We start from the raw sequence: 25505 nt of genomic DNA on the forward strand, positions 1-25505 counted from the left end.
AGACCTAAGTCAATAGAAACACACTTTATACTTAATTAAAAAAAATTATCTTATATACAAATAACATCGCAATTTATCACGCTGTGTTTTGTGAAATTGTAATGGATCCTTTGCATTAGCAACAATTAGGCCTGCTGTTACCATAGCAACATGTAGACCTATTGCAAACATAAAGGTTCTGAATGATAGATTGAAGTGACATTTGTAAAAGAAGTTGACTTTGACAAAACGCTTGTTTTTAATGACTTAAAGTGCGATATACACTCCTCCAAATCAATACAGGCTTACACTGACGACTCAGAAAGTATTCATCCAGCTGTCTACTCTTCTCGCCTTTGCGCTTGCGCAGAGTGCAGTCGTGCTCAGCCCTTGGTCGCGGGCACAGCAGGGTTGAAATTTGAATTGTTTTTGTTTATTTAGAATCTTCAAGCTTAGTAACCATGGGAACACATGAAGACAACAGCGCGTTCGATCCGCGCTGTTCCTTTAATGACGTCATTGAATACGTCATACAACTCTCAAACCGAGGTTATGAATAGGACCCGTGTGAACAGTCAGAGTACCACTTCCAAAGAGGAAATGTGGAGCTCGCCGAGAGCCAGGTGCTGGTGGATCTCTACTGGCACCGTCATGCCAGTTGGGGACCCCCAAAGGTCCCCACTGTCAGGACAGGCTCCAGAGTGTTTGAGTTCTTGTCCTCTTTAGGAGCTGGATTTCTATCTTTCTCTCCCTCTCTCTCTCTATCGCTCTTTCTTTTCCTCTCAAATCAATAAGCTCTGACTCATAGTGCAGTTTATTAACTGCTACACAAAATAAGTTCCATTTAGCTGGTTCATGAAATTCAGCATTTAACTTCAATTATTTTCTTTTACTTACTTATGCTTCTTTTTTTTTATGTATATATATTTATTTTGGGGCTTTTTCTGCCTTTGATGGAGAGATAGGACAGTGGATAGAGTTGGAAATCAGGGAGAGAGAGATTAGGGAATGACATGTGGGAAAGGAGCCACAGGTTGGATTTCATCCTGGGCCGCCCACTTGGAGGACCTTAGCCTCCATGGGGCGCGCCACTTTTTCTAAAATCAGCTTTGAAGGAGTATTTTTACTTGTATAGCTGGTTCATTTCATTCAGTCGTGTTAGTACTTTCAGCACCAACCCTGACATACATTTGATCCAAAAGGGCTCAGATGTAACTTATTTAGGGGTGTTTAATTAATTCCTTTAAAAGAGAACCCTCAGACAAATGATTAGCTTCAATTATACCCAATATCACTCACTGTGTAACATTAACTCTCTTATCACTTTAGCTCCTCTTTCCATATATTATATTATCAAATAATTAAAGATTTTTGCATTTGAGGTAGACTAATGCTCAGTATTTTTTCTGTGAGTAGGTCTATTACTGCTATAAGTATTGGGATTTTATGATATTTTGACCTTGAACAAAAAAAACGTCCAAATAAAGAAAATAAATCATCTTGAGTAAATTCAGTTTTTCACAAATATTATTATTTCTGCAGTCTTGTCTTTCTTCTATCCTGAAAAGCCTCAGTGTGCATCAACAACTGGTGCAGACATTTGAGCACAGTGACACACATGGAGGAGAACTCTGTTGTTTCTAAGACAGAAGAGCAAACACACAGTAAAAGAGGTGCAGACAGGTCCACAGATTCTACTTTTTGGTACCCATGAATAGACAGCAGGTGCTTGAGTGTTTTACTGTCCTTTTCATTAGTAACAATCACTGTTACCATAGCAACATATATTTCAAACAGAATTAGATATTGATGTGAAAGAAGCAAATGAGTGTTTTTATGACTTTAATTAAGTTACACAATAGTACACAAATAAATGTTATCAAAGCTTCATCTCGCTTTGCGCGTGCGCAGAGTGCAGCCGGGTTTAAGTTTTGTAGTTTTGGATTGGGTGTGTGCATCTTGATGAATAGACGATCTGGTAACGTTGTATCTCCATTCATACAAAACGGGAGTGTTATCAGGAGTGTTATGGGCTTATTGTAGCCTATTTACAATTCAACATAAGAGACCTATTTGTTATTTTATTTATAATGATCCTATCTAGCTTAGTAACCATGGATTCAAATACACCAAAATACAGCGGCACGTTCGATCCGCGCTGTTCCTTTAATGACGTCATTGAGTACGTCATAAAACGCTCAAACCGAGGTTATAGATAGGACCCGTGTGAGCAGTCAGAGTACCACTTCCAAAGAGGAGATGTGGAGCTCTATCACCTGGCTAGATCCAGGTTGAGGCCCTAAGTGTCAGGTAGAGTCACCAGCATGGTCTGTATAGACCAAGGCTCGCCAAGAGCCAGTTGCTGGTGGATCTATACTGGCACCGTCCTGCCAGTAAGACGTAGGGGACCCCCAAAGGTCCCCACTGTCAGGACAGGCTTCAATAAGAGTGTTTGAGCTCCCCACTCTCCTCTTTTGGAGCTGGATCTCTATCTTTCTCTCCCTCTCTCTCTCTATCACTCTTTCTTTTCCTCTCAAATCAATAAGCTCTGACTCATAGTGCAGACCCGTGTGAGCTGTCAGAGTACCACTCCCAAAGAGGAGAAGTGGAGCTCAAACACCTGGTTAGATCAGGTTCAGTGTCAGGTAGAGTCACCTCTATACTGGCACTGTCCTGTCAGTAGAAGGCGTAAGAGGGGACCCAGGTGGTCTCCTCTTTACGAGAAAGGGGGGACCTCCTGGGTCCCGTCTTATCCTGTAAAGGGGGGCCCAGGAAGGTCCCACACTGGCAGGATAGGTTCTAACAGGAGTGTCTGAGCTCCCCACTCTCCTCCTTTGGAGCTAGATCTCTATCTTTCTCTCCCTCTTTCTCTCTATCGCTCTTTCTTTTCCTCTCAAATCAATAAGCTCTGACTCATAAGTTCCATTTAGCTGGTTCATGAAATTCAGCATTTAACTTCAATTATTTTCTTATACTTACTTATGCTTCTTTTTTTTTCTTTTTTAAAGAAGGCTTTTTGTGCCTTTGATGGAGAGAGAGGACAGTGGATAGAGTTGGAAATCAGAGAGAGAGAGAGAGAGTGGGGAATGACATGCAGGAAAGGAGCCACATGTCACGTGTTTACTTCATTGTATTTTTACTGACATTCTCAGTATCATGCTTCTGATGTTTTTTTTTTTTGTTTAATTTTATATCCCCCCCCCAACTGCTAATCTATCACTTCGCCCTCCAGCCCGTTAGGTGGTGCTACTGTGCCTTTAAGAAAGCTGAGCTCGACGTCATCGCAGAGTGGCCAATCAGATGACTCGTTGAACCGCGGATATTTGAAAAATAAAAGAAATGGCTGAAGTTCGAGCGTAAGTCTCTATCATTTAACATATTTTTAAACATTAAATGTCTACCTCTATCCACTCGGATACGTTTTATAAATGCTCCTTTAAGTTTCCACCAGTGTCTTTAATCCCTAACAGTTAAGAATTCGTATTAAACGGCTGAATAAAGACTGTTTGTGTTAAACTCTTCAGACTTGGCTGGCCTTTGTTTTTATTCATGTCTGCTCTTATGTTTCACTCTGAGTGTGTTACAAACCGTCTATACTGACTTGTGTGTGTTTCAGTGTCCTGCAGCACTGTGACCCTGCTCTTCTGGATGACTGTGGAGACTTGGAGCAGCCGGCCTGGGCCGAAGCAGCCAGGATGGATCTCTACCTGACGGTCTGCCTGCCTCCCTCTCTACCTCTCTGAATACAAAGGGCCAAATCTGTATTTATTTATTTATTCATTTATTTAATTCACCAGGGAAACCTTATTGAGATTAAAAATCTCATCTACAAAAGTGGCCTGGCCAGGACAAGCAACAGCACATTTAACCAGATAGATAGATAGATAGATAGATAGATAGATAGATAGATAGATAGATACTTTATTGATCCAGAGGGAAATTCAAAGCATCCAGTAGCAGGTTACAAAGACATGACATGAAACATTTGTTACAAATTAAACCACAAAAACCGATGCCCCCCCCTCACATACATATATATTAAAAAAAGATTTAAAGAATACCCCTAGATGAATCAAACTTAAACTGTGCAATTAAAAATAGATTTATACAAGAAATGTACATAACCCGTGCAGGGATAACAAATATATATGTGTGATTTAAACAAGAACTTACAAACAGTTGAGGGAAAACAATCTGTAATTAGACCTGAATATAAAAAATAAAAATAAAAAAGTGTTGACCTTCCGAAGTTGTGCACAAGAGCAATTACAGATCAACACATCGTGAGTCACAAAGCAAGAAAATTCATCAGTCAAAGCATCTAACACCTGACCCTTCATCCTCCAATACCTTTAACCTACCTTTAAAACTATTAAAAGAGACCAGCTCTCCAAAACCCAAATCCTCCAGAATATTCTAGACAGCAAGAGCAGCAAACCTGGGCTGCATCCGAAGTGCCAAATACTTACTCAGTCTGTCAGTAGTCAGTACCTACTATCTGTGCTGTATACTGTTTAGTACCTACTATTCAGTATGCACACACAGTAGGCAGATATTTGTTCCTACTTCGTCTGATTCATTCAGTATGGAAGTGACGTCATTTACGTTTCCCGAACTGGACGCATCCACCCGTTTTTTTGTTTGTTTATTTTTTTTGTTTAGCTTTATTCAAGAGGAGTAATGCTCATATACTGTCAGGTAAACAAAAAACAATATCACAATGTAAATCAAGTAAAAGGCAGATTAAATAACTAAATAACATACAGTACATAAAGGAAAGAACAAATGAAAGACAGTAATATACAGAATATAAAATAGAATAAATCAATAAAGATGCATTTAAATAGTTAAATCATTATTTAAATAGAGGGAGAAAGGTTTTATAATAATGCAGATATTTGTCATATTTTCTGTTGTTAATTTAAAGTAGTGATTTCAGTCGGGACTTTAACTCTAGATTAAAAATTGATTCGATTAATCCACGCTCGTTTGTTTTGATTTGGAGGCGGACCTGATGATTTACGTTATATAACATTGTGGGTAAAACACAATTCATTTCCTGAAAGCACACATCTGATCGATACTGCATAAAACCCGGAAGTTAGTATCCATACTGAAATGTTCAGTATACTGAGGTGGACCCAAAAAATGCATACTGAATGACCACGAAAGTTCAGTATACTGAAACTCCATCCTGAAAAGTACTGCCTACTGAACTGTGGCTATTCGGAAAGGGACCTGAAACACTTTTCCCGATTTCAAGACGCGCTTTGAGGAGAGATAGCATGAAGACATTTTGTGACCAGGTCACAGAGCGAAGACTGTGGCTTCCAGCACTTATAAAATGACACATGTAGTCTGAGGGAAGCAGCCTTTATAAATGAGGACGTGCCAATAACATTGACTTTTTGATGTTTTTACATGAAACTCTCGAATCAAAGTAGTTGGATTCCTTTTTTATTAACTCACTAATGATTGTAGCCGTTCTTTTTAAAAACTGTTCTGTTAGTTTAACTCATCATGAAAACATGTTTGTGTTTCTAGGACAGCCGACGTGTCCAGAAAGTTCTGTGGCGTCAGCTGTTTGTCCTGGACTCCATGGTGTCTCTGTTGGAGGGGTTTGAGTCCGCCCAGCAACTGATGACGACGTCATGTCCCCCACAACCAGGTACACACAGTTCACACACACAACAGAGCACATACTGTGTACACATGGAGTGGAATCCTGCGGTCATTATCCATCTGAGATAGTGACCCAAATGTTTCAGACTTGTTCAGGCTGTTTTAATATTAAATTATGTTTATTTATTTATTGTTGATTTGATTAAAGTATAGACATACATTGAATACAGGCTGTAGTTACACAGGCTTTGATTGTTTCTCCATTATTTAAGGTTACACTTTCTCCCTTTTTCAGCCATTAACAGAGGCTGTATGTTTGACCTATTTGCTTAAGAATGGTAAATAACTGATTAACTAAAGCTTTATACACAAGTTATAATAAGGTGTGATACTGTATGATATTATTCTACAGCGTGTGTTTGATATGTGTCTGTGAACGGCCAAATATCACACATTAATATTCACAACGACAAGGCATGAGACAGAAGTTAATTCTATCTGGTTATGTGTGTGTGTGTGTGTGTGTCAGGTGGCGGGGCTCGGGGCAGGTGGAAGGCTCTAAAGGCAGAGACCAGGTCGGGGGTGGAGGAGACGGAGGCTCTGCTCAGAACTCTGCAGGAGAGAATCCAACAGATCCTCGAGAGACGACACACGCTCACACAGCTGGTGCAACATCTGCACAACAAGGTAAGCAGCTTTTTGCAAAAAAATAAATATTCTGACATTCTTTCATCTGACCATTTTCACACCCGTATGCCCTCCTGAAAACATCTAGAAATCTTAAAGCAGTATGCTCCTGAAATCTTCCTCGGTTGCTTCTCTGGAGAAAAGCGTTCGGCTAAGTGAATTGTAGAGTTGTAGACAAAACAGTCTATGATCACGCGCCGTTCCCAGGATATAAACGTCACCACCCTCTCCCCACCATTTTCCTGCTGTGTTCTCACATCAGCTCAAACACCCAAAATTCAGGAAGTTATCAGGACTTTTGTGCAAGTGTGAAAGCATCAATTATGTATATGAACTGATTCTGAAACACATCTTTGACTCACTAAGTGTCTTACTCTCGTTTGCTTATATCCTCTCCTTGTCTCCTCTGCTTGTTTTGTCTTCTCTCCTTCAGAAAAAGCAGACTGAACAGCTGATGGAGTCCCTGCAGAAGGCCCAGAATGCATTGCAGTCTTGCGATCATCAGCTGGTCCAGCTGAAGGCGCAGGCAGAGTCGGCGCTCGGCCGGCTGATCAACTGGCAGCAACTCCGAGACGAGTGAGTGTCAACAGGTCCGATAACGTCCTGTTCCCTTGTTGTGATCGGTCACTGACTCGGCTTCTGTTCACCTGTCAGGCTGCAGGTTTACATCTCTGAGGTACAGAGCGTCATGCAGATCAACCTGCTGTCTTTCAACCAATCAGAGCTGTGTGTGGAGCTCAGGCCACGCCTATCCTGCAACATGTCATCCAATGAGCCGGAGCCGCTGAGGCTCTTGGTCACCTGGAGCCACGATGACCGCTTCAAACTCCAGGTAACAACCAGGGTAACGAGCCCAGGTCATTTTCACCCCTCTGTACGCTAAGCTAGCATGTTAGCTCATCATTCTATTATTTGCATAGCTAAGGCTTTTGGTGATGTCAATTTTCTGATGTTTTTTTGGTCATCGGCCAACAATTGGACACATAAAATTTCGACCTGATTGTGGCGCTAGATTTATATTCAGGGTGAGGTTGTTCAAAAGGTTTTATTCTTTTTAAAATGATTTTTGTTTAAAGATAAACTGGATAGGATCACCCTGATCCAGGTACGGACATTTAGGGATGACCAAATCCAGATCACCTGAGCTCTAAATGGGACTACATGCGACATTATGACTGTAGAGCGACTTACGTTTGATCATTTTAAGCATGTGGTATGAGAAGTGTTGAACATTTTGACAACCTTAAGCCGCTCAGATGTTTGCGTCTTGGTTAATTCCTCTCAAAGTGACAGCTTCTCCTCGTGCAGGTGAACGAGGGGACGGCCGGTCTGGTGGACGACTGTATGTCGGGCAGACGCTCTGAGCTGAAAGCCGCCCTGCTCGATGTGATGCGGTGTTACGAGGGTCAGTTCGAGCTGCTGTCGGAGATCCAGGGACTCAGAGCCAGGTGAACCGCCTCTTGCTGTTGGTTTAAAGAGAAAACGGAGATGCTCTTTATTTCAGTCTGTGATGAGGAGCGAGACCTCTGATCGGTCTGTCAGATCAAAAATCTGTGATGAGGTGATTATACCTCTGAGACTGACATAGAATCACCTGATGGGCCTGTAAGTCCTACGACCAGAGTTGATATCATTTCTATTTTAAAAGCTCCTTTACAGAAACAGCTGTTTACAGATGTTTAAAGGAATGACTGGCACGCCTCAAAAATGTTTTAACAGGGAGAATCTTGAATATTCTGCACAGCTGAAGAGGTTTTGAAGTGTCATTATTGCTGCACGTCGTCCCCCACTCTCTCTCCTCCCTTAGCTTAACATGTGATGTCATTCTTCTGCTTGTATAGAAACATTTTGAAAATCAAATCCTGAGCTGCTCTCATAGTAACGAGCTCATTAGCTGGTCGTATCTGCATTTAGTTGTCTTAATTCTAAAGCTAGGCTTCACATACCCTGTGCCTGTCCCTCTCTATTCTGGAAGCTAACACCTCCGTCTTTTCTGTGTGTGTTTCAAAAAAATAGTTTTGCTATCGACTGGCGCCATGCGCAGCGTGTGCTGGTCTACCTGAAGTCGGCGTTGTTGGTTTGCTACCTGGAGGTGGAGGAGGGATACCCGAGCAGCGGACGGGCCCGACTGCTGTCCGTAAGAAGAGACGGGCAACCAGTGGACACATCTGGACTGGAGGTAACAAACACACCGTCCTGCTGCGTGAGAAAGTGAAGCTCCAGCAGGTCCACACGTTATTAAAGCTCACAGATAAAACATCAATATTTGACAGAGCTGGATACCAGGGCAAGATGTTCAGAACGTTTAATCTGGATCAGGAGTAGCCTGATTTGGAAATCACACTTTTAAAAAAAAAATCCAGGATCAGGTAATCACATTTACTTTTGTTCTGGTTTTTAAAGTAAAACTGGATTGGATCAACCTGATCTAGATGACAGAATCCTGATGACCTCTGCTCTACTGTGTACATGGGGCAAGAAAAAGATAATTGAACATCATTTTCAATCAAAAATCAGAATCAATGAAATCATCTTATCCGTTATCCTTTAAGCCTACAGTGTGTGCAGCATGTCTCAATAACAGAGGGTAAAAGTCATTTCCTCTTGTGGGATTAATAAAGGATCTTCTTCTTCTCCATGTTATCAATTTAATTAGATGTGTTAAAAAAAAAAGGACAAAATAAATCGTATGTTTCTGTGTGTTCCCTCTTAGTGTTCATTAAGCCACGTGATACAGATGTTACACAGATATAAAATTAAACTAATTTATTATTTCTGTTTTTTCTCTCTCTCTCTCTCTCTCTCTCTCTCTCTCTCTCTCTCTCTCTCTGTTTGTTTCTCAGCCTCATAAAACTCATCTCAGTCTGACTGAGTGGTTGGTCTTTCTCTGCAGCAGTCCTCTCATCTGACCCACTCCCCCTTTGTTCTTTACTTTTCTCCCCTTCCTCACGTTTCACTCTTTGTCCGTCTCCTCCTTTTTATTCTTGCTTCTGTTTCCAACGATAAAGTACAGACTTGGACAGAGACGAACGTATGTAAAGTTTCACTTTCCTATCTGTGCATTGTAAATGTCTGTTTCTGTAAAGTCAGTGCACAAAACATGGAAATGTAAATAAACCTTTATACCAAAGAAAACTTTTTTTTTATTCATTTGTCACAGAAACATTAAATAAAAACTAATGGAAGAGAATAAACTGCAAAATATGTTTTACAAGTTATGAAACATTTGTGGATTTTTCAGTTTTAAATAAAAGTCTAACACTTGCTGGTTCAACTTCTTTTATGTGATAATTTGCTGTTTTTTAATTTTGGAAAAGAAAAGTTTTTTCATTTCATAAAAAAGACTGAGCCTATTAAATATAAAAAATAATGAACAGATGAATGAAGAATAGCTCATAAAAGTAAACTAAAGCCTCTTTTCAGTTGATACTGGGGCTTTGCAGCGCTCCTTATGGCCACCAGGAGTCGCTGTTTCCTGCTTTTCCATTCTCTGCTGCCTTCCTGCGTGGGCCTCCCAGCATGCACTGGCGCTCTTCCTTCTGTACACTGACATAACAGCACACACACACACACACACACACACACACACACACACACACACACACACACACACACACACACACACACACACACACACACACACACACACACACACACACACACACACACACACACACACACACACACGTGATCAGATGGCATGTTCAGGATTCAGACGGTGTGTCTACCTCAGTCAGGGGTTCAAGGTACAATTGTATTTATTCAGACTGGACAGTGACATACAGTGTGTGACTGCAGACTGTGTGGTGTTTATGTGTTAATATTTTCATCAGTGCTGTTAAAGATTTAACGTGATAATAATAAAAACACAGTGTGCTGTAAGTTATTTTATTTGACACTAGTATAAACAGGAACGGTCTTCTCAGTCAATGTGCTCTTCAAAACTGGGACATGCGCTCATGGTCCCGCCCACTTGCTCCTCATTGGTTGGCGATGATGCTGTGGGCGAAGACAGGGTTGGCCAATCAGAACAGAGGAAAAAGTTGGCCATGAGGCTGCAGTTTGACCCACTTTCCATCAGTTTGACCCGCTCCTTCGGTGTAAAGTCAACCATGATGAGAATGATTCTCCTCATTATTTGCATTTCTTTAGAAAAGACACGATCAGTTTTGAGCTCCTGAAGTGTAACAATTAAAGAAAGAAGGATGTTTGATTATTAATAAACTCAACTTTGGTGACAGCAAGGGCCACATTCATTTAATTCTCACTGCCAGAGGGCCAAATGTACCAAATTAACTCAACATGTACCAGTGATCAAATATTATTATGGACATATTTCTGCTTTTCATGATTTCATCATGTTTTCTTCATGTTTCCAATTAATTGATGTGTAAAAAATTAACCTGAGGGCCATGTTGAGGGTCGATGGGGGCCGCATGTGGCCCCCGGGCCGCCAGTTGCCCACCCCTGATCTACTTAATGCATCGCAAGTAAGATAAAACTACTGATATTTATTTTCTCTCTTAATAATGAATCCATTAAATGAACACAAACTGTAGTTTTTAATGTTATTGCCCGATACTGCCCCTCCTTTTTTTTCAGCCTCTTATTCTTTCTTTCTGGATTCAGTTTCGTTATTTGTTGAAAATGTCCCTACCTGTTTTTTTTTTTCTTAAATCGCGTTGGTCGTTCTTGTTCTGTACGGAAGCCCCAAGAGGACATTGGCATATACGTTTTTACTTTACTCTGTTTTCATGTGATTATAACTCAATTTTTGTTGTTCTCTGGAGACCTTGACTCATTTAACATTTTCTTCTTAGGATAACATCTCTGAATTAGACTCATTATCACAAGAAAACCAGTCACTTTCTCAAGATCTTAGAAAAAAAATGAACTATTTTTTATGGGTAAATCAACTTTGTCACCCAGAGATGACGAGATAAATAAGTGGCGATCTTGAGGGAAAAAAAGCCAAATTGTACTCGTAATCACTGGTCAATTATTGCAATTTCTACACCATAAGATGACAAGTATAGTCTTAACTAAAGTCAGTAGCAGTAGTTGTATTTAAAGTAGTTTAGAGTTTTATTTCCTGTGCTTCTTTGCGGTATCAAGTTACTCATCCATCAATTTGAATGAATATGGCGCCTGATCATAACAAAGGCCTCAGGACAGACTAGTCTCAGAAATTCAAATAATACTAAAAACTATCAAATATAAAAAGAAACTTGAAACTGTTCAGAGAACAAAAAACAACAAGATGCTGAGGCCTCAGATTTGTACACATTTATATATACATTATATAATGTCTATACAACAGGAAACAAAGATTAAAATACAAACCTCAGAATATCTCGTCTTCATTTAATGCATTTCAGACATTGTAGGTACAGTCACGCTTTCTTACAGTCATAATATTTGCACAGGCGTGTACTCTTATTAACAAAAAATATAGATGTATAATATATCTTTGTGTGTTGAACACAGCTTCAAGCATTATTGGATATTTACAGTTTTTATACAAGAATCTGCAGCATAGTGTGCGTTAAGAGAGCAGCACGCTGTATTGTCTGACTTTTGTCTCATCGGTCAGTGGAGCTTGTTCGTCACTGCCGGTCCTGTGCTGAAGCACCAGCGTCAGTCTGTGATACCTGGAAGTTGTGGATGTTGTTGTTGGCAGCTCCTGATGAGTCCGACTTTTGAATAATCCTGTTGTCCGTCTTCTCCAGGTCGTTTCAAATCGACACCACTTTTATCTCTTTATCTGGCACAGAGACCAGTCCAGGATGTTTTAGACTCTCTTAGTACAAAGACTGAAAGCTAGGGGAAACTGTTGGCCGAACTCGAGATGTAAAAATCCACACATCTGTTGGATTAACATGTTGTTTCTTGTTATCAAAGTGCTCTGAAGTGCGGTCAGAGTACAGACAAAGCTCAAGCCTGTCCGAGATGAACTTCATCACACTACAAGTTCCTTCAGAGATGGTTGACTGTGTTACAATTTTTACCCAAAATAATTAAATTCATCCATAATTCTTTGGGCGATAATTCAAAACACAAAGTACCCCCATTACTCTTCAGGGCTGAATTTGACTAAACCGTAGCACGAGCATGGCTAGCAGTTTCCCTTTGTTTCTGGTATTTGCGCTAAGCTTTAAAACAAAGCATTAAAAACTGATCATTGTCTCTGGGCAAGACGGCAAACCAGCATTCCTAAAATGTAGAACTGGTCTTTCTACTCGGTCGGTCTGCGTGGCCAAGTCGTTGCTCCATAAGCTACAGCCTTTTTCTTTTTTTAGCGGTGAGTCATTTGCTGAAAAGTTTTGTTGATGACATCATCACTTTGAAGTCTTTACAATTTGTCGGGGATGGCATCTTCAGCACATTGGGGTAACAACGTCATGACTTTGGCGTCATGGCGGTAGAGAGCACCATATGATATTGTGTTTCTTCCTATCGCCGACCAATCCGAAGAAGCACCTGGGAACGTCATCGCCGTGAGGTCATTCAGGCGTCGATGCGGAAAGACAGCAGCTTCTCAGAGTGCATGTTATTGAGCGTCCGCAGGTCGGGAAGCTTCAGAAGTAGTTTGGTAAAGCGCGGCGAGTCCACGTTGTGATGGTTCTGGCCGTTGGGTTCCGTGGACTTGCAGATCAGCGAACGCAGCGCCCTGATCAGGTTCTCCTGCAGCTGCTCCACTGACGCCACATTCTCGATACCAGACCGATCTGAGGAGGAGAAGCAAAACATCAGGAACACTGTTCAGAGATCTGCAAAGTGGAAATAACGCAAAGACTGTAAGAGACTGGAGCTACTGATCCATGCGTCGTTGATCTGGTAATCAGGTGCTCACTTCAGAAGATTTGAGGACACTCATTTCTGTTGTTTTGCCTAATATGTGTTGCCAGTTACAGAAAGGTCACCAGGCTAGCAACAGTGACGAGGTGAGGCAGAGCGTAGCAACTACAGACGATAAGGAAGCATGACTCCTCACCTGCAGACACCAGCACCACGGCGGTGAACAGTCCCAGTTCCTGGGCGCTCAGCTCCAGCACAGCCAGTTTGTGGCTGAAGTCGAACATGGCACTCAGCAGCTCGTTCATCCCCATTGCCTGCAGCTCCACCAGGCTGTAGGTGGCGCCAGAGATGAAAGTCACAGTCTGCTCCTTCACATTGAAAAGGGAAGCGAAGCGCACCATCAGCACCTGGGAGAAGAAGAAGAGGAAAGAATAAGATGCAAGGGAATACACCAAACTTAATGCTAGAAATACAGATTTGACATATTTACAGTGTCTAAATAAGTTCCTAAATTAAGCTTAGAGTTTAGAAAAATGACTGGAAACTAGGTCCTCTCATTTCTCTCTTTTGCATAGAGCCATGATAACGGCTGCAGGTTGTAGCTTCATGTAAGGAAACAATTTGAACATCTGTTACTTTATATTAAATCCTTTCTGACGCCAAATAAGTAAAACTGCATTTGTTGTAATACCTCAAAGGTGCCCGCCTTGAGCAAGGTGACCTGGTCGTTCTCAGTCAGAGAACTGAATCCGGGGATGTGTTTGGCAAACTCCACCACCTCCTTGACAGCAGGGGTGAAGGACACGGAGAAGTCCTCCCAGATTTCCTGAGGGTTCTTCGCGGGGTCGGCTTGAGGCTGCATGTTCATTGGGCAGGCCTGGAGAGAGAGGAGAGGTCAGTTCACCTGAACATCAACATCACAGGTAACAGAGACTTCTGAGAGACGGTGTGTTACTTTTCATGAGTTAAGAACATTTCCCGATCAGTTCTTACCAACACTATCCCGGTGCGGTTCTTCATTGGACAGTTCTGCCCCTGGGTCCCGGGGTCGTTGAACCCTTCTCCTCCAATCATATTGCTGTTGTGCAGGGTCCGCTTCCTGTTGCCTTGGTGATGATGCGTAATGTTCCTGCTGTTGTCCTGCTGCAGGTAGTGCCCTGTCCCGTGGTTGTTGTTATGATGGTAGATAGTATTTAGCCCGTTGGCATGGTAACCGTTTTGGCACCTGTTGGGCCCCCAGTGCTCCGCCTCATTGTTGCCATAGTGGGCGTGGTTATTCTGCTGTTGCTGAGGTGGCGTGTGGGGATTGGCTAGTTTGTCATGAGCATACAGGAAGGTCTCGCGGTGAGCTAGGGCGATGGCGCTGATGGTGGTGTCCAACCCAGGGCTGGAGGGGGGTGAGGACGGCGGGGAGGGGCTCTGGCAGAGAAGGGCAGGAAAAGGGGGAGGAGGAAGAGGAGGGGGTGAGGAGGAAGTGGCTGGAGCGGGAGGGGAGGGCGAGGCGGGAGCCAAAGGCAGAGCTTGGGGCGGAGGCTGGGGGGCGATGGTCACCCCCGGCAACGGAGAGGATGAAGAGGCGGGGGAGGGGGAGGAGGAGGAGGTGAGGCTGGCTAGCTGGAAATCGTTCTGCATGTTCGCCATGTTGTTCATGGCGCTCTGCATCTCAGCCAGCATCCTTTGCTTCTCGCGCTTCGGGATCCGACCGAAACGAACGGCTGCGGACAGAAGAGGAAGAAGATGTCAGTTAAATGAGACGTAAGTGGTGTACACACGGGTAGATGTGACGTGTAATCAGGAAATACTGTCAAAAAGTTCAGACAGACAGGTTTGCTGACAAACTCATGGACAGACAGACAGACGGGTACTCACCGTCGCGGCTCATGCCCACAGACAGGCACTTCTTAAAGCGACACTGCTGACAGCGATTCCTGTTTATCCTCATGATGGTGCAGCTCTCGTTCTTCAGACACTTCTTATACTGAATGTTCTGCTGGATGCTGCGGCGGAAAAATCCCTTCAGGAGGAAACGCAATCGGGACGTCAGAAAGTTAAATCTTGGTATTCATGTTGAAATGTGTGTGAATCACAGGGTGTGTGTGGGTGAGCGATGAATATCTCACCTTGCATCCTTCGCACGCATGAACTCCATAATGGAAACCTGAGGCCACGTCTCCACAGACCTTACACAGCAACACCATGCCATTGAGTTCTGAAACACACACAAGCGAACAGAAAAATGTGTTAATTCTCTGAGATCACAGCTAATTAAGATCTGATCATCATTTAAGTTTGCAATGTGAGTTTGAAAATGAATCACATGGACGTCCCTCTTTCCCATAAAAAAGTAAAGAGTGTGTGAGGATGAGTATCTGCTGTTTTTAACTACTCACTGGTCAGACTGGCCACAGACTTGCTGGGCGATGCCCTCACAGGGCCTCCGTCGTCTCGGCCTCTCGGCGAGCCTCCTGCTGAAGAGGAGGCGGAAGAGGAGCCGTCATCGCCTGCAGAGCCCGAGCTTGAGCTGCCGCTGCTGCTGAGGAAGGAGGGAGTCAAAGACGAGGAGGAGTTCTCGCTGTACATGGAGACTGGACTTGTCCTGGGCGGAGAGCCTCCAGAGGAACCGATGTAAGAGATGACACCTCCTGCAGAGAGGAGCACAGAAAGGTGAGTAATGACCCACACCTTACATCCGCACTAAAATCAGTTAACACAAAGTCCACTCGAGGCTGAAGGGGAACTTGGAACTTATGACCGTCATTGGTCATAAACTAAAGCAACAACAAATCAGATTATCAGAAGAGTTAGTAAAACACCATTTCATCAAAAGTCATCAAATGCTATCATAATTGGAAGCAGCCATATCAGAAAAGTCCTGTCATGAGCTTGTGACCTGTAACTGGAAGTTATCACAAAACTCATACTGCAAGTATCCACATTACACACATACACACAAAAAATCCATCAGGCCAGTAGTAGTAGTACTTCCCTTGTTGTGCATGGATTGTCTGGTTGCTTTAAACATTTCCATTCAATTCAAAATATTATTAAAGAACAATGATGTCGAGTTACACAAAAGAGCACAAATAAAACAACAGAGACAGGATGATTCTCTGTTAAACAACAACAATCGCTCACTTTGGTTTCAAGTGGTTTCATTGTCTTAATTTGTCCAAGAGAAAAAAACAGTGTCAGTCTTGAGAGTGTGTTGGAAATTGTTCCTCATTTTAGAGCCAAAAAGCTTAATTCAAGTTTCCAAGTTCAGAGAAAACCATACCAACCAAAGGCAATGGACAGTCATGTTAAATAAGGTAGGATAAAAGAGACGTGATTATCACGACTCGAGAACACCAAACAACACCTCTCACCCAGTTCAGCTCTCAGCTGTGAACTTTGCTGTTTTTTACTTCCTTCCATTTGCCGTGCACCTTAACTGCCTCTGCTTTATCTGCTCTCATGCACTACATCACTTTATTCTATCCATTTTATATCAGTATTCATACAGCTCTGGTTACTTATTCCTGTTGTTTCTTATCCATCATTGCACTACGGTCACTTTATTTATCTAATTCTTACCTTTACAGTTATATTGTTTATATTAGTTATGTTGTTCCATTATTCATTATGCACCTTATAACTTATCATTTAGTATTTAGCCTACTTGCACATAGCTCTGTATATATATTTATTTCTCATTTACTGCACATAGTTCTGGTTACATCTGTTTTTCATCTGTTAGTCCGATCACTGTTACAGACTGTTTCACCGCTGCAGGCTGAAGAAATCCACTGGAGCAATTCTGAAACTCTTTGTACCTCTTAGTGGTCTGTGTAGGTTCTCAATCACCCAGGTCATGGTAAAATCCAAAGCTCGATCCAAAGGCAACTGGACTTGGTTGAAGATCTTGAAGAGTTTTCACCTCTTCTTCTTCAGCTCTGAACCAACTGACTTAAAGCTGAAGGATCGGATCTGTTGGGACAGTTCAGAGCTTGTCCCCTTTTCTATCCATAGGTTGGGGGGGGGGGGGGGGGGGGCGGTCTGTGTTTGTAATGCTGGAAACGATCCCATTGATGCGGGGAAACGGAGAGGTTAGCTTAGCATCCTGAAGAGTTTGTTTTTTTTAATTATGGGATTGCTTGTTTTCTTTTTTTTTTACAAACTGTGCAGCATGTTGACTTTATAAATAAATGTAAATGCAATGCTCATGCTGTCTTGAACACTAGAACAATTCTAAGACTGGGAAACAACTTTGCATTAGAAGCCAACTTAATGTCTTTAGTTTTTTCAAATTGTTGTTTTCGAATTGCCTCCAGAAGATGTCACAAGGGATAATGATGGTTCAGCTCACTTTCATTCAGAAACATGATTTGTTTTCTATTTTATTGTCAAATGTTTATTTTTCATGCTACACTTGGTTTCATGTTTTAAAGATCTCTGTGGATCTTTAGCATGCTAATCATGAGAGTCGTTAGCTGAGTCGCTGAACTAGTTTCGCCAAGTGTCGTTAACACCCCGAGTCGTTTGTGGGTCATTGAGGTCACACGTACCGAGGTGCGAATGGGGCTTCAGTTGTTTTAAAAGACAATTGAAAAAAACATTGTAGGTTGGTGAAAGACAGAGTCGTGATGGCTTCTTTAACATCCCGTTCAAACCAACGGATTCTGTCCTGAAGAGCTGTCTCTCCGATGCATTTGTGGTAGTTCAGTCCTCCCCGATGAATAAATCCCTGCATTCATCGTTGCACTGGATAGCAACAATAGGGAGTCTTTTCCTTGGGTTGGGCCCAACTTCTGCCTCAAGGTGTTGGATGGTTAGTAGTGAACCAGGATGTTGTGTCTGTGATAAATCCTCTTAAGTATGGAGTTACAATGCTGTGACGTTTGTTTTTTCTCTTCTTCCTTGTTGGTGACTGTGCTTTTTTGGAAGTCTTGACGAAGGCCCAGGTCGAGTAACATCAAGTCTTGAGTGCTTCCCTCAGATGTTTCTGTGGCCCCTGTCTTCCCTCTGCCCTTGCAGGTGCACTCACATCCCTATGGTGCAGGGTTCTGATGACACCTAACTTGTGTTGTAGTGGATGGTGGGGTTCAAAAAGTGAAAACTGGTCTCTGTGTGGGTAGGTTTTTCTTGTAGACTCAAATGTTGAGGCTTCTGTCTTCTTCAATGCACACCTCACTGTCCAAGAAGGCGAAGACGTCCTCTCTGGTAAACATGATGTTGTTGTCTACTCTGTTGACGTGTACTGTGTCCAGTTTGGATTAAGCTTCCAATTGACCTTTCTGTTAATATCAATGTCAAAATAAATAAATAGGTATTGTTGGAGTGGAATAACCTTTTAACAGTTGCAGAGGTTTCATAAAATATAGAGACTAGTTCTACAGATGTGCTCGTCTTCATTTCATTGTAAGAGAGGGAGATAACAAGTTTTGCAGCAGCTGCACTGAGATCAGTTCAATGACCTCACACTGCCGGGCATGAGGAGCTGTGGGTGTGCGTGTGTGGGAGGAGCGACGGGAAAGAAAAGGGGGGAGGGGGGGGGGATATTTACGCAATAGCCTCGTGGCTGTTTTTCATGTAACCACGGTAACAGGCGGGCGAGGAGAGCGGAGGAGGGAGTTGTTCGGTAGTGAAAGTTCAAAAACAAAACAGCTTTCTAGGAATTCTTAGAACAAAGGGGGAGGAGTGAACAACAGCTGAGGGGGAGGAGATTCCTCCTCGCTCCCTCGCTCCCTCCCCTCTCAGAAACACGAGATGACAATGTGTTCTTTAAACTCACCTACTGCTTAGTAGATGTACATATTAGGCTTTAAGTAGTTGCTAGCATGATAGCAGTATACATACAGAACGCCTAAGTGGTAGACAACTATGCTTTAACTACATTTCCCATAAAACTTTGGTGCATGTTGCCATTGATTCAGAGAGTTGTTCCTTAGAGTTGTTAGCATCCAGTCAACAAGTTAAGTGTTAGCAGTTTAAGATGATTTTTTTTTTTGTCATTTGGCAGCCTTAGAAAGTGAACATCCCACTGCATGCTAATCCCTGTGTCATGTGTTTGCAGTGTGAACGTACAGCCTGAGAACAGAAGAACAGCAGGTGACACCACACCTGCAGCATGAGTCTAAACTGTAGTCTGTTCTCTCATTCTACAGCAGCAGTCGCTCTGTGTTTCCCACGTGTTGGAGCTGCACGTGACGCCTGATTTCTGTCTGGAGCGCCTGTCTGAGAGGTGATAACACACACGCACACACGCACACACACACATTCAGACAAACCCTGCTGCTTCAATGAGAGCACACTCAAAAACATAAAAACATGTTGATGAGTCAGGCTGTGTGATCGACACGTGCACCTCGACATGATTCTGTTTTTGTCATGTTAATGGTTTTAATAATTATTCTTGTTGTCACATGTCCTGTTGTGAAACCTCAAAAAGGTTTCAATATGAATCACATATTAACCCTCCAAACTGAGTGAGGGTAGTGAAACCAGATGGTTAGAGAAATGCTGATACAGTTGAGTGTCCTGATCTTATATTCTGGGATACCGTATCGGCTTTTAATTGATAGTTTCCATGCAAATGAAACTGGGTTGACGGTGTCTATCTTCAGCAGTTTGACCCTTCTACCCAAACATTTTACAACAGTTTAACTAAGAGGAAAAGAAAATATGCATACCTTATTAAAAAAAAACGAGTCATTGTGATAAAGAAGCTCTGACTCTGATAGCGGAGTCGTTAGCTTGAAAGAAAAGAGGCTGTGTCGGAAATCGCATATTTTACTATTCATACTCGACGCAGTGTCCATTACAAAATCATAGAATGCAATTTTGTGTATGTGAAAAATACCCAGATGTATACTAGATCAGCAAGAACATTTACACATGAAATGGGAGCACACTGTTGATACTAAACCGCCCCACAATGCACCGCGGCTCTACGCTATCAGACTGTCCAATTGCGGAGCTCGCCAAGCCAGTCGACTAGCGGCTTAAAACAAAAACAAAAAAACGTACTGAAATACACATTACATGTTGCCAAATAATATTAAAATGACTACACAGCTGTATTATTATTCTATTATTGTATTTTTTCTCCCTTTAGTTAACTGATGTATATGTTTGATTTTTAACTTCTTGTTATTTTTGATAATTATATTACTTTTTCTTGAGCTGTTGTGACAAAAAAATTTCAATAAAGTTTCTCTTTCTCTTTATTGGTAATGAACGTTTGCATATTGTTGTTGAATTGTATTTGAGGTCCGACTGTCGCGCTAGCTTGATGCTAGCTCATCAAACGAAACTCTGACTGGAAATACGACGCGTTACCCGTCGCATGTTGCTGCTAACAGCATACTAAGGTTTGGGTTAGTATGCAAGTTTGTGGTTTTGGAAACGGCCACTGTGGCTTAAACTCCAGGTGTGTGCTCGCAACTTGCTATATGCTAATTTAAAAAAATAAAACCAATTCACAGCTTCAAGTCCTGTTAAATCAGAGTTAAAACTCACTGCAAGGGAATATTTTCAGCACAGATATAAAAGACCTCAGTGCAGAGAGGAGGAACAACCCTGCACAGTACTTCAGTGGATATTTTCAGTGTTGTTAGAGCGTGATTATAGAGGACAAAATAAAGTTTTACACTTTATACAACACACACATTCAACCATAATATCATCATGGAGAGGTATCATGCAGGACTACAGGAATACAAGAATGGGTTTAATGCTGTACTATACAGCTTTCATTGTACTTTTTTTTTTGTATGTGTGTATGATCACTTTTATGGTAACTGATGTTTGCTTTGTCATGTGTATGAATTATTAATGACTGTGGAAACACTTTCTTTCTTTTGTATGCTGTGTTTTGATTTTGTTTTTAACCTCAGTGTAAAGCACACTGAGCTTATCTGTAATGAAATGTACTATATAAATAAAATTGCTATTGCTGGAGAAATGCTATAAATACATCACGCAGCATTATAGGACTAAAATAAGAGTGTGAGGCCGTCTGAGACGTACAATGCACAATGAAACTGTAGATTTGTATTAGAAATATGTTTCTCTCTGCCTCCTGCAGACTTGGATGAGGGGGAGGGGGGTGTATTCATGTGTGTGTGTGTGTGTGTGTGTGTGTGTGTGTGTGTGTGTGTGTGTGTGTGTGTGTGTGTGTGTATATATGTCTGCGTTTGTGTGTGTGTCACGCCCCTGAAACACGTGAGTCCTCCACACAGCAGACTCTGCAACGGGACTGGCTCGAGTGCGGCCCGCCCACACACACACACACACACACACCTCCCCCCCTCCTTCTGCTTCACTCTCACGTTTCCTCCATTCATCACAACACACACACACACACACACACACGCACTCTGACACACACAGGCTGGAATAAAATACTTGTGATGACTGACGCTGTCTGTCTATGATTAACCCTCAAACAGCCCTATAAGGAAGTGAGGAGTGTGTGTGTGTGTGTGTGTGTGTGTGTGTGGGGTTTTACAATGCTACAGGAGGGGGGAGTACATGTGACCGAATCAATGAAGGAGCTTTACTGCCTCACTCAAAGACATTGTTAACTGAAAATACTAAAAAGAAATCACTTGATAATGATCTATAATAAGAAATGTTTGCTATTCTTTGTCTATAATGAAACTACCTTTGTTTTGACGTTGGAACATTTTAAGTTGATTTTGTGTCTTCATATAAACAGCTGTTTCTTTCAAGACGAGAGTGAAGAAGTTAAATAAGCCGTTTTATAATTCAGGACAGTGTTTCCCAAACTGTGGTACGGGTACCGGAAATGGTCTGTGCACAAGAGCCCTACCTTTAAAACGAAAACATGTCATTTCATTTTGTTTCACTAACATTTGTTTTATTGATTCATATCTTCAACATTTAAGAAATATAATCAGACAATGATTGGACATGAAGCCCTGTGATTGTTAGCTTAATATTGTTGGATTTAGACCCTTCAGTCTTTTATTGAAGTTGATAAAAAAAAAGAGGTTTGTGAACTCTGCAATCATGTTTGCGTTTCTCCAAACCACTGCCTGTGTTCCTTGAACATCCACACCTTCATCCTCACACTCCTCAGCTGCTTCATTCAGCCTGCCTGTCTGCCATGTGACTGGTATCATCCAATCCGGTTCTTGCAGGTTTACAAACAACATGACGCTAAATGGCTAGATCTCAAGACACCGGATGAACACGTTTCAGATCAAACACGATATCTTTCTCTTTTTTTTTATCGCTCCCACCAGTCGAGGCGGATGTCTGGTTCTGCTCGAGGTTTCTGCCTGTTAAAGAGGTTTTTCTTGCTCATGGTGGATACATGTGGATTATTATGACAAGGAGTATGTGTGTTGTTTTGTTTGGCTCTTTCAATTCCTTCTGAGTAGATTAGCGTTTAGCTCAGAGGAAGAAGAGACGAACCAGAGAGGGTGATGATGGGATTCTGCTGCTCCACTTTCCCACACAGGAGGGAGGGAGGGAGGATGAAGGGGGGGGGGGGGGGGGTTTCAGTCATAGCTGTGCATGTTAAATAGGCATGAAGAAAGAAGAGGTAGCCTAATAGAATTCTCTGCCTGTCTCAAATATGAATAAATGTATACACAGCATAGAAGCTGGAAACATGTTAATATACAATCATAAGCTTTTACTCAACTTAAGGCATTACGCGCAATATTCTAAAAACATTTGAATAACTTTCATTTTAGTTTTTGCAATATACTTAGAATTAAATTATCTTTGTTTATGCGACAAACGTATAGGATTGAGAAGTTCTTTAAAAAAAAAGAAGCCAGTTAAAAAACGGTTGATTAATTATACCTTTCTTCGATTGATATGTGAGTTATGCAGCCTGTCATGTGTTATACAGGTGAACATGTTTGTGGACATCAGGATCTCAGATGAGCACAGGCAGAAACACTCAACAGACTGAGAGAAGGAGGTGATGGGGAGGAGAATTATGCAATGAGCTGAGGCTGAGTAGCAGCCAATCACAGCGCTGAGATCAGTGAAAACAAAGCGCACATGGCCCGCTTTGCCGGTCCATGTGAACCGGCAACGGCCTCTGTAGTGGAGGGAGGGAGCACACACATTGGCTTCCTGTTTTTTTTGTTTGTTTCTTTGTTTGTTTTTAACACTCCTCTGATCAGTCTTCGGAAATATTTGTTCAATAAAAACTGTCTTCTGAGTTTGTTTTGCTTCATGTCTAAGTCTTCCCCCATATTCAACAGTTACAGATGACACAGTTGGAAGGCGGGGAGCTTCATTTACAGTTTGCTTCTTATTTTAGACACGACTTTCTTTTTACGCACAGTCTGGAGCTGTGCTGCTCAGCTCTGCAGCTCTGCGCGTCATTCATGATGTAGGCCTACCGAATGTGATCAGCTACCCTGTTAACATTAAACAAGCCCTGAACAGCCACTAAGTTAAATCTGACACCTAAGACAGGCATCACAAAGATCAAACACAGGTGCATTTTGACTTGAGGTGTTCTGCTCAAAGTCAACTCCTGCAGCCTGAAGCTCCTGATGCAAATTCCCGCATTAGTCTAAACAAGAAAATTTGAATAAAGAAGAGGTAGAAATGTAAAAAAAAATTAAGTGGACAGTTGTGCATTCATCACCACAACAACTTTCGCACCTGGACTGACACTTGTCCGAACTCGTTGAACTGCAGGAACACACCTACTCGCATTGCATTGGTTTTCTTTGTTTTTTTTGGAGAGTAAGGGGGTAAGGAGAATGAATGGGGATGGTAGGGTGTTGTTTACCTGTGTTGTTGTTGTTGTTGTTGTTGTTGTTGTTGTTGTTTGTGTCCATGGCAGTCGTCGTCATCCTCAGCTCCATCGCAGGATTGCGTTTTTTAAACAAGTTTTTAGTTACAGCTCCGAAGTCCGCATCACAAGCTTCAACACTCAGCAGGTAGAGTGAAAAGAGTCTCCACTGTTCTATTCCATAGAAATCTATTTTTTTTCACTTCTTTCTCCAGCTCTAGTGATGTCTTTCTGTCGCGCGAGGAGCCTGTCATTTGCTGCACGAGCTTCCACCTCTCCTTTCTGTATATTTTTTCTTTCAAACGGGGCGCGCGCGCAGCAAGCAGGCTGCTGGATGATGATGATGACGACGTGCCCGCACGCGGCAGAAAAACGGGACCATGTGACCGCGGGGAGAGCCTCGTGCCCCAGTGACACACTTTTCGCCCCTCCTCTCCAAAAACCTCCGCGTGGAGTAGATGCTTGTTTAAAATCCACGAGCACGTGGAGCGGCCCTTAGAGAGGCCCGCAGCTTTGGATTGTGGGAAATGTAGAGGAGGGGATTAGACTGAAGGCTAAACGAGATTCAGTTACTGTTCTTATAAAAAAGTGGCCTTGTAAAAGAAGGTAAAAGAAATTACCTATAAAAGACTTTAAAAAAAAGGTTAAAAAAAAATAAAATTAAAAAGTAAAATAAAATTAAAAATTAGTTAAATTAAAAAAAATAAAATTAATAATAATAATTAATTCGTAAAATTGAAAATAAAATTAAAAAAGGGAAAATAATTACCTATAAAGTGCTCTTGCAATGGATGAAAAAGGTGAATAGACTAAATAGTAGGCTAATATGTATTTGATTTGTATTATTCTTTTTGTATTTTTATGTTTTTTAAATAATTTGTTTATGTTTTAAGATGAGGTTTTGAGATAAGCCCACATTGGTTTCTTCCTCACCTGGACATGTGACTTTTTTGTTGGTCTGACATTTCTTTCAGCAATGTGCAAATTAACTAATAATTATGGAAGCCCAAACCGGACCTCCATACATCTCATTTAAGTCTTTAATATCATGATAACAAGTAAATTGTGGTTGTTTTCTCGAGATCACAACGCATGTGCTGCTATAGACTGCTGGAGGACCTGGGACATTCTCTCTGGGTTCTAGTCTGACCTGGTCTCCTTTACACTCTTTTCCCCACTCTCTCGCTCACCCCTAGGTCCTACTCTACCCACTGTCCTATCAAATAAAGGCATAACCACCCCCCGCCCCCCCAAAGATATAGAATATATAAAAATATAATTATTAAAGATTAAAAAAGAAAAAAACGTTTTAAAATGCAAGTAAATTGAAGGAAATAGGTTTAGCCTTTATGAATAGAGTTTGTAACAGTAGTGCATGTAACCTCTTTTTCTAAAATAAAGCCAGTGCAGAAGGGCCTTCTTGGAGGGGGTAAGAACAGAATAACTTATGGTGCCACCATCTGCCCAAATGGTACTACATTTAAAACTACACTTCCTGAGGTCCACAGCAAAAGGCTTGCTAAGGATGCAGTGGATCGAGTCAAATGTTATTGAGTTACATATGACAGACAGGAAGACAGATAGACAGATCCCACCCTTTACAGTTAGCTGTTAGCTCAGCGTAGTGGATGAATGGACTGCAGAAGATTTC

At 41.8% G+C, this 25505-nt stretch overlaps 2 protein-coding genes across 2 annotated transcripts; one reads left to right on the forward strand and one right to left on the reverse strand.

Annotated features, from left to right (window-relative positions):
- Positions 1-3275: 3275 nt before the first annotated feature.
- On the forward strand, positions 3276-9453 carry si:dkey-225f5.4 (uncharacterized). The gene is made up of 9 exons (XM_020660612.3): positions 3276-3335; positions 3596-3692; positions 5524-5647; positions 6131-6288; positions 6722-6864; positions 6943-7120; positions 7597-7736; positions 8305-8467; positions 9132-9453. Exons 1-9 carry the CDS (start codon positions 3319-3321, stop codon positions 9195-9197), a joined length of 1086 nt encoding a protein of 361 aa, XP_020516268.2. The 5' UTR covers positions 3276-3318; the 3' UTR covers positions 9198-9453.
- A 2106-nt stretch (positions 9454-11559) lies between these two features.
- nr1d1 (nuclear receptor subfamily 1, group d, member 1) lies at positions 11560-24240 on the reverse strand. Its single transcript, XM_065964876.1, has 8 exons — positions 23852-24240; positions 15477-15728; positions 15207-15295; positions 14956-15100; positions 14080-14801; positions 13778-13963; positions 13283-13493; positions 11560-13016 (listed from the first exon to the last, which is right to left on the reverse strand). Exons 1-8 carry the CDS (start codon positions 23925-23927, stop codon positions 12796-12798), a joined length of 1902 nt encoding a protein of 633 aa, XP_065820948.1. The 5' UTR covers positions 23928-24240; the 3' UTR covers positions 11560-12795.
- Positions 24241-25505: the final 1265 nt, after the last annotated feature.

The sequence above is a fragment of the Labrus bergylta genome, chromosome 16, assembly GCF_963930695.1.
Source record: "Labrus bergylta chromosome 16, fLabBer1.1, whole genome shotgun sequence".
NCBI lineage: Eukaryota > Metazoa > Chordata > Actinopteri > Labriformes > Labridae > Labrus > Labrus bergylta.

Coding starts and splice junctions, on each gene's coding strand:
- si:dkey-225f5.4 (XM_020660612.3), top strand. Junction 3,693..5,523: donor GGATGGATCTCTACCTGACG/GTCTGCCTGCCT, acceptor TTGTGTTTCTAG/GACAGCCGACGTGTCCAGAA. Junction 6,865..6,942: donor TGGCAGCAACTCCGAGACGA/GTGAGTGTCAAC, acceptor TTCACCTGTCAG/GCTGCAGGTTTACATCTCTG.
- nr1d1 (XM_065964876.1), bottom strand. CDS start 23,927: ATGGAGCTGAGGATGACGACGACTGCCATGGACACAAACAACAACAAC. Junction 13,964..14,079: donor ACCGCACCGGGATAGTGTTG/GTAAGAACTGAT, acceptor CTCTCTCTCCAG/GCCTGCCCAATGAACATGCA. Junction 13,494..13,777: donor TCAAGGCGGGCACCTTTGAG/GTATTACAACAA, acceptor TTCTTCTCCCAG/GTGCTGATGGTGCGCTTCGC.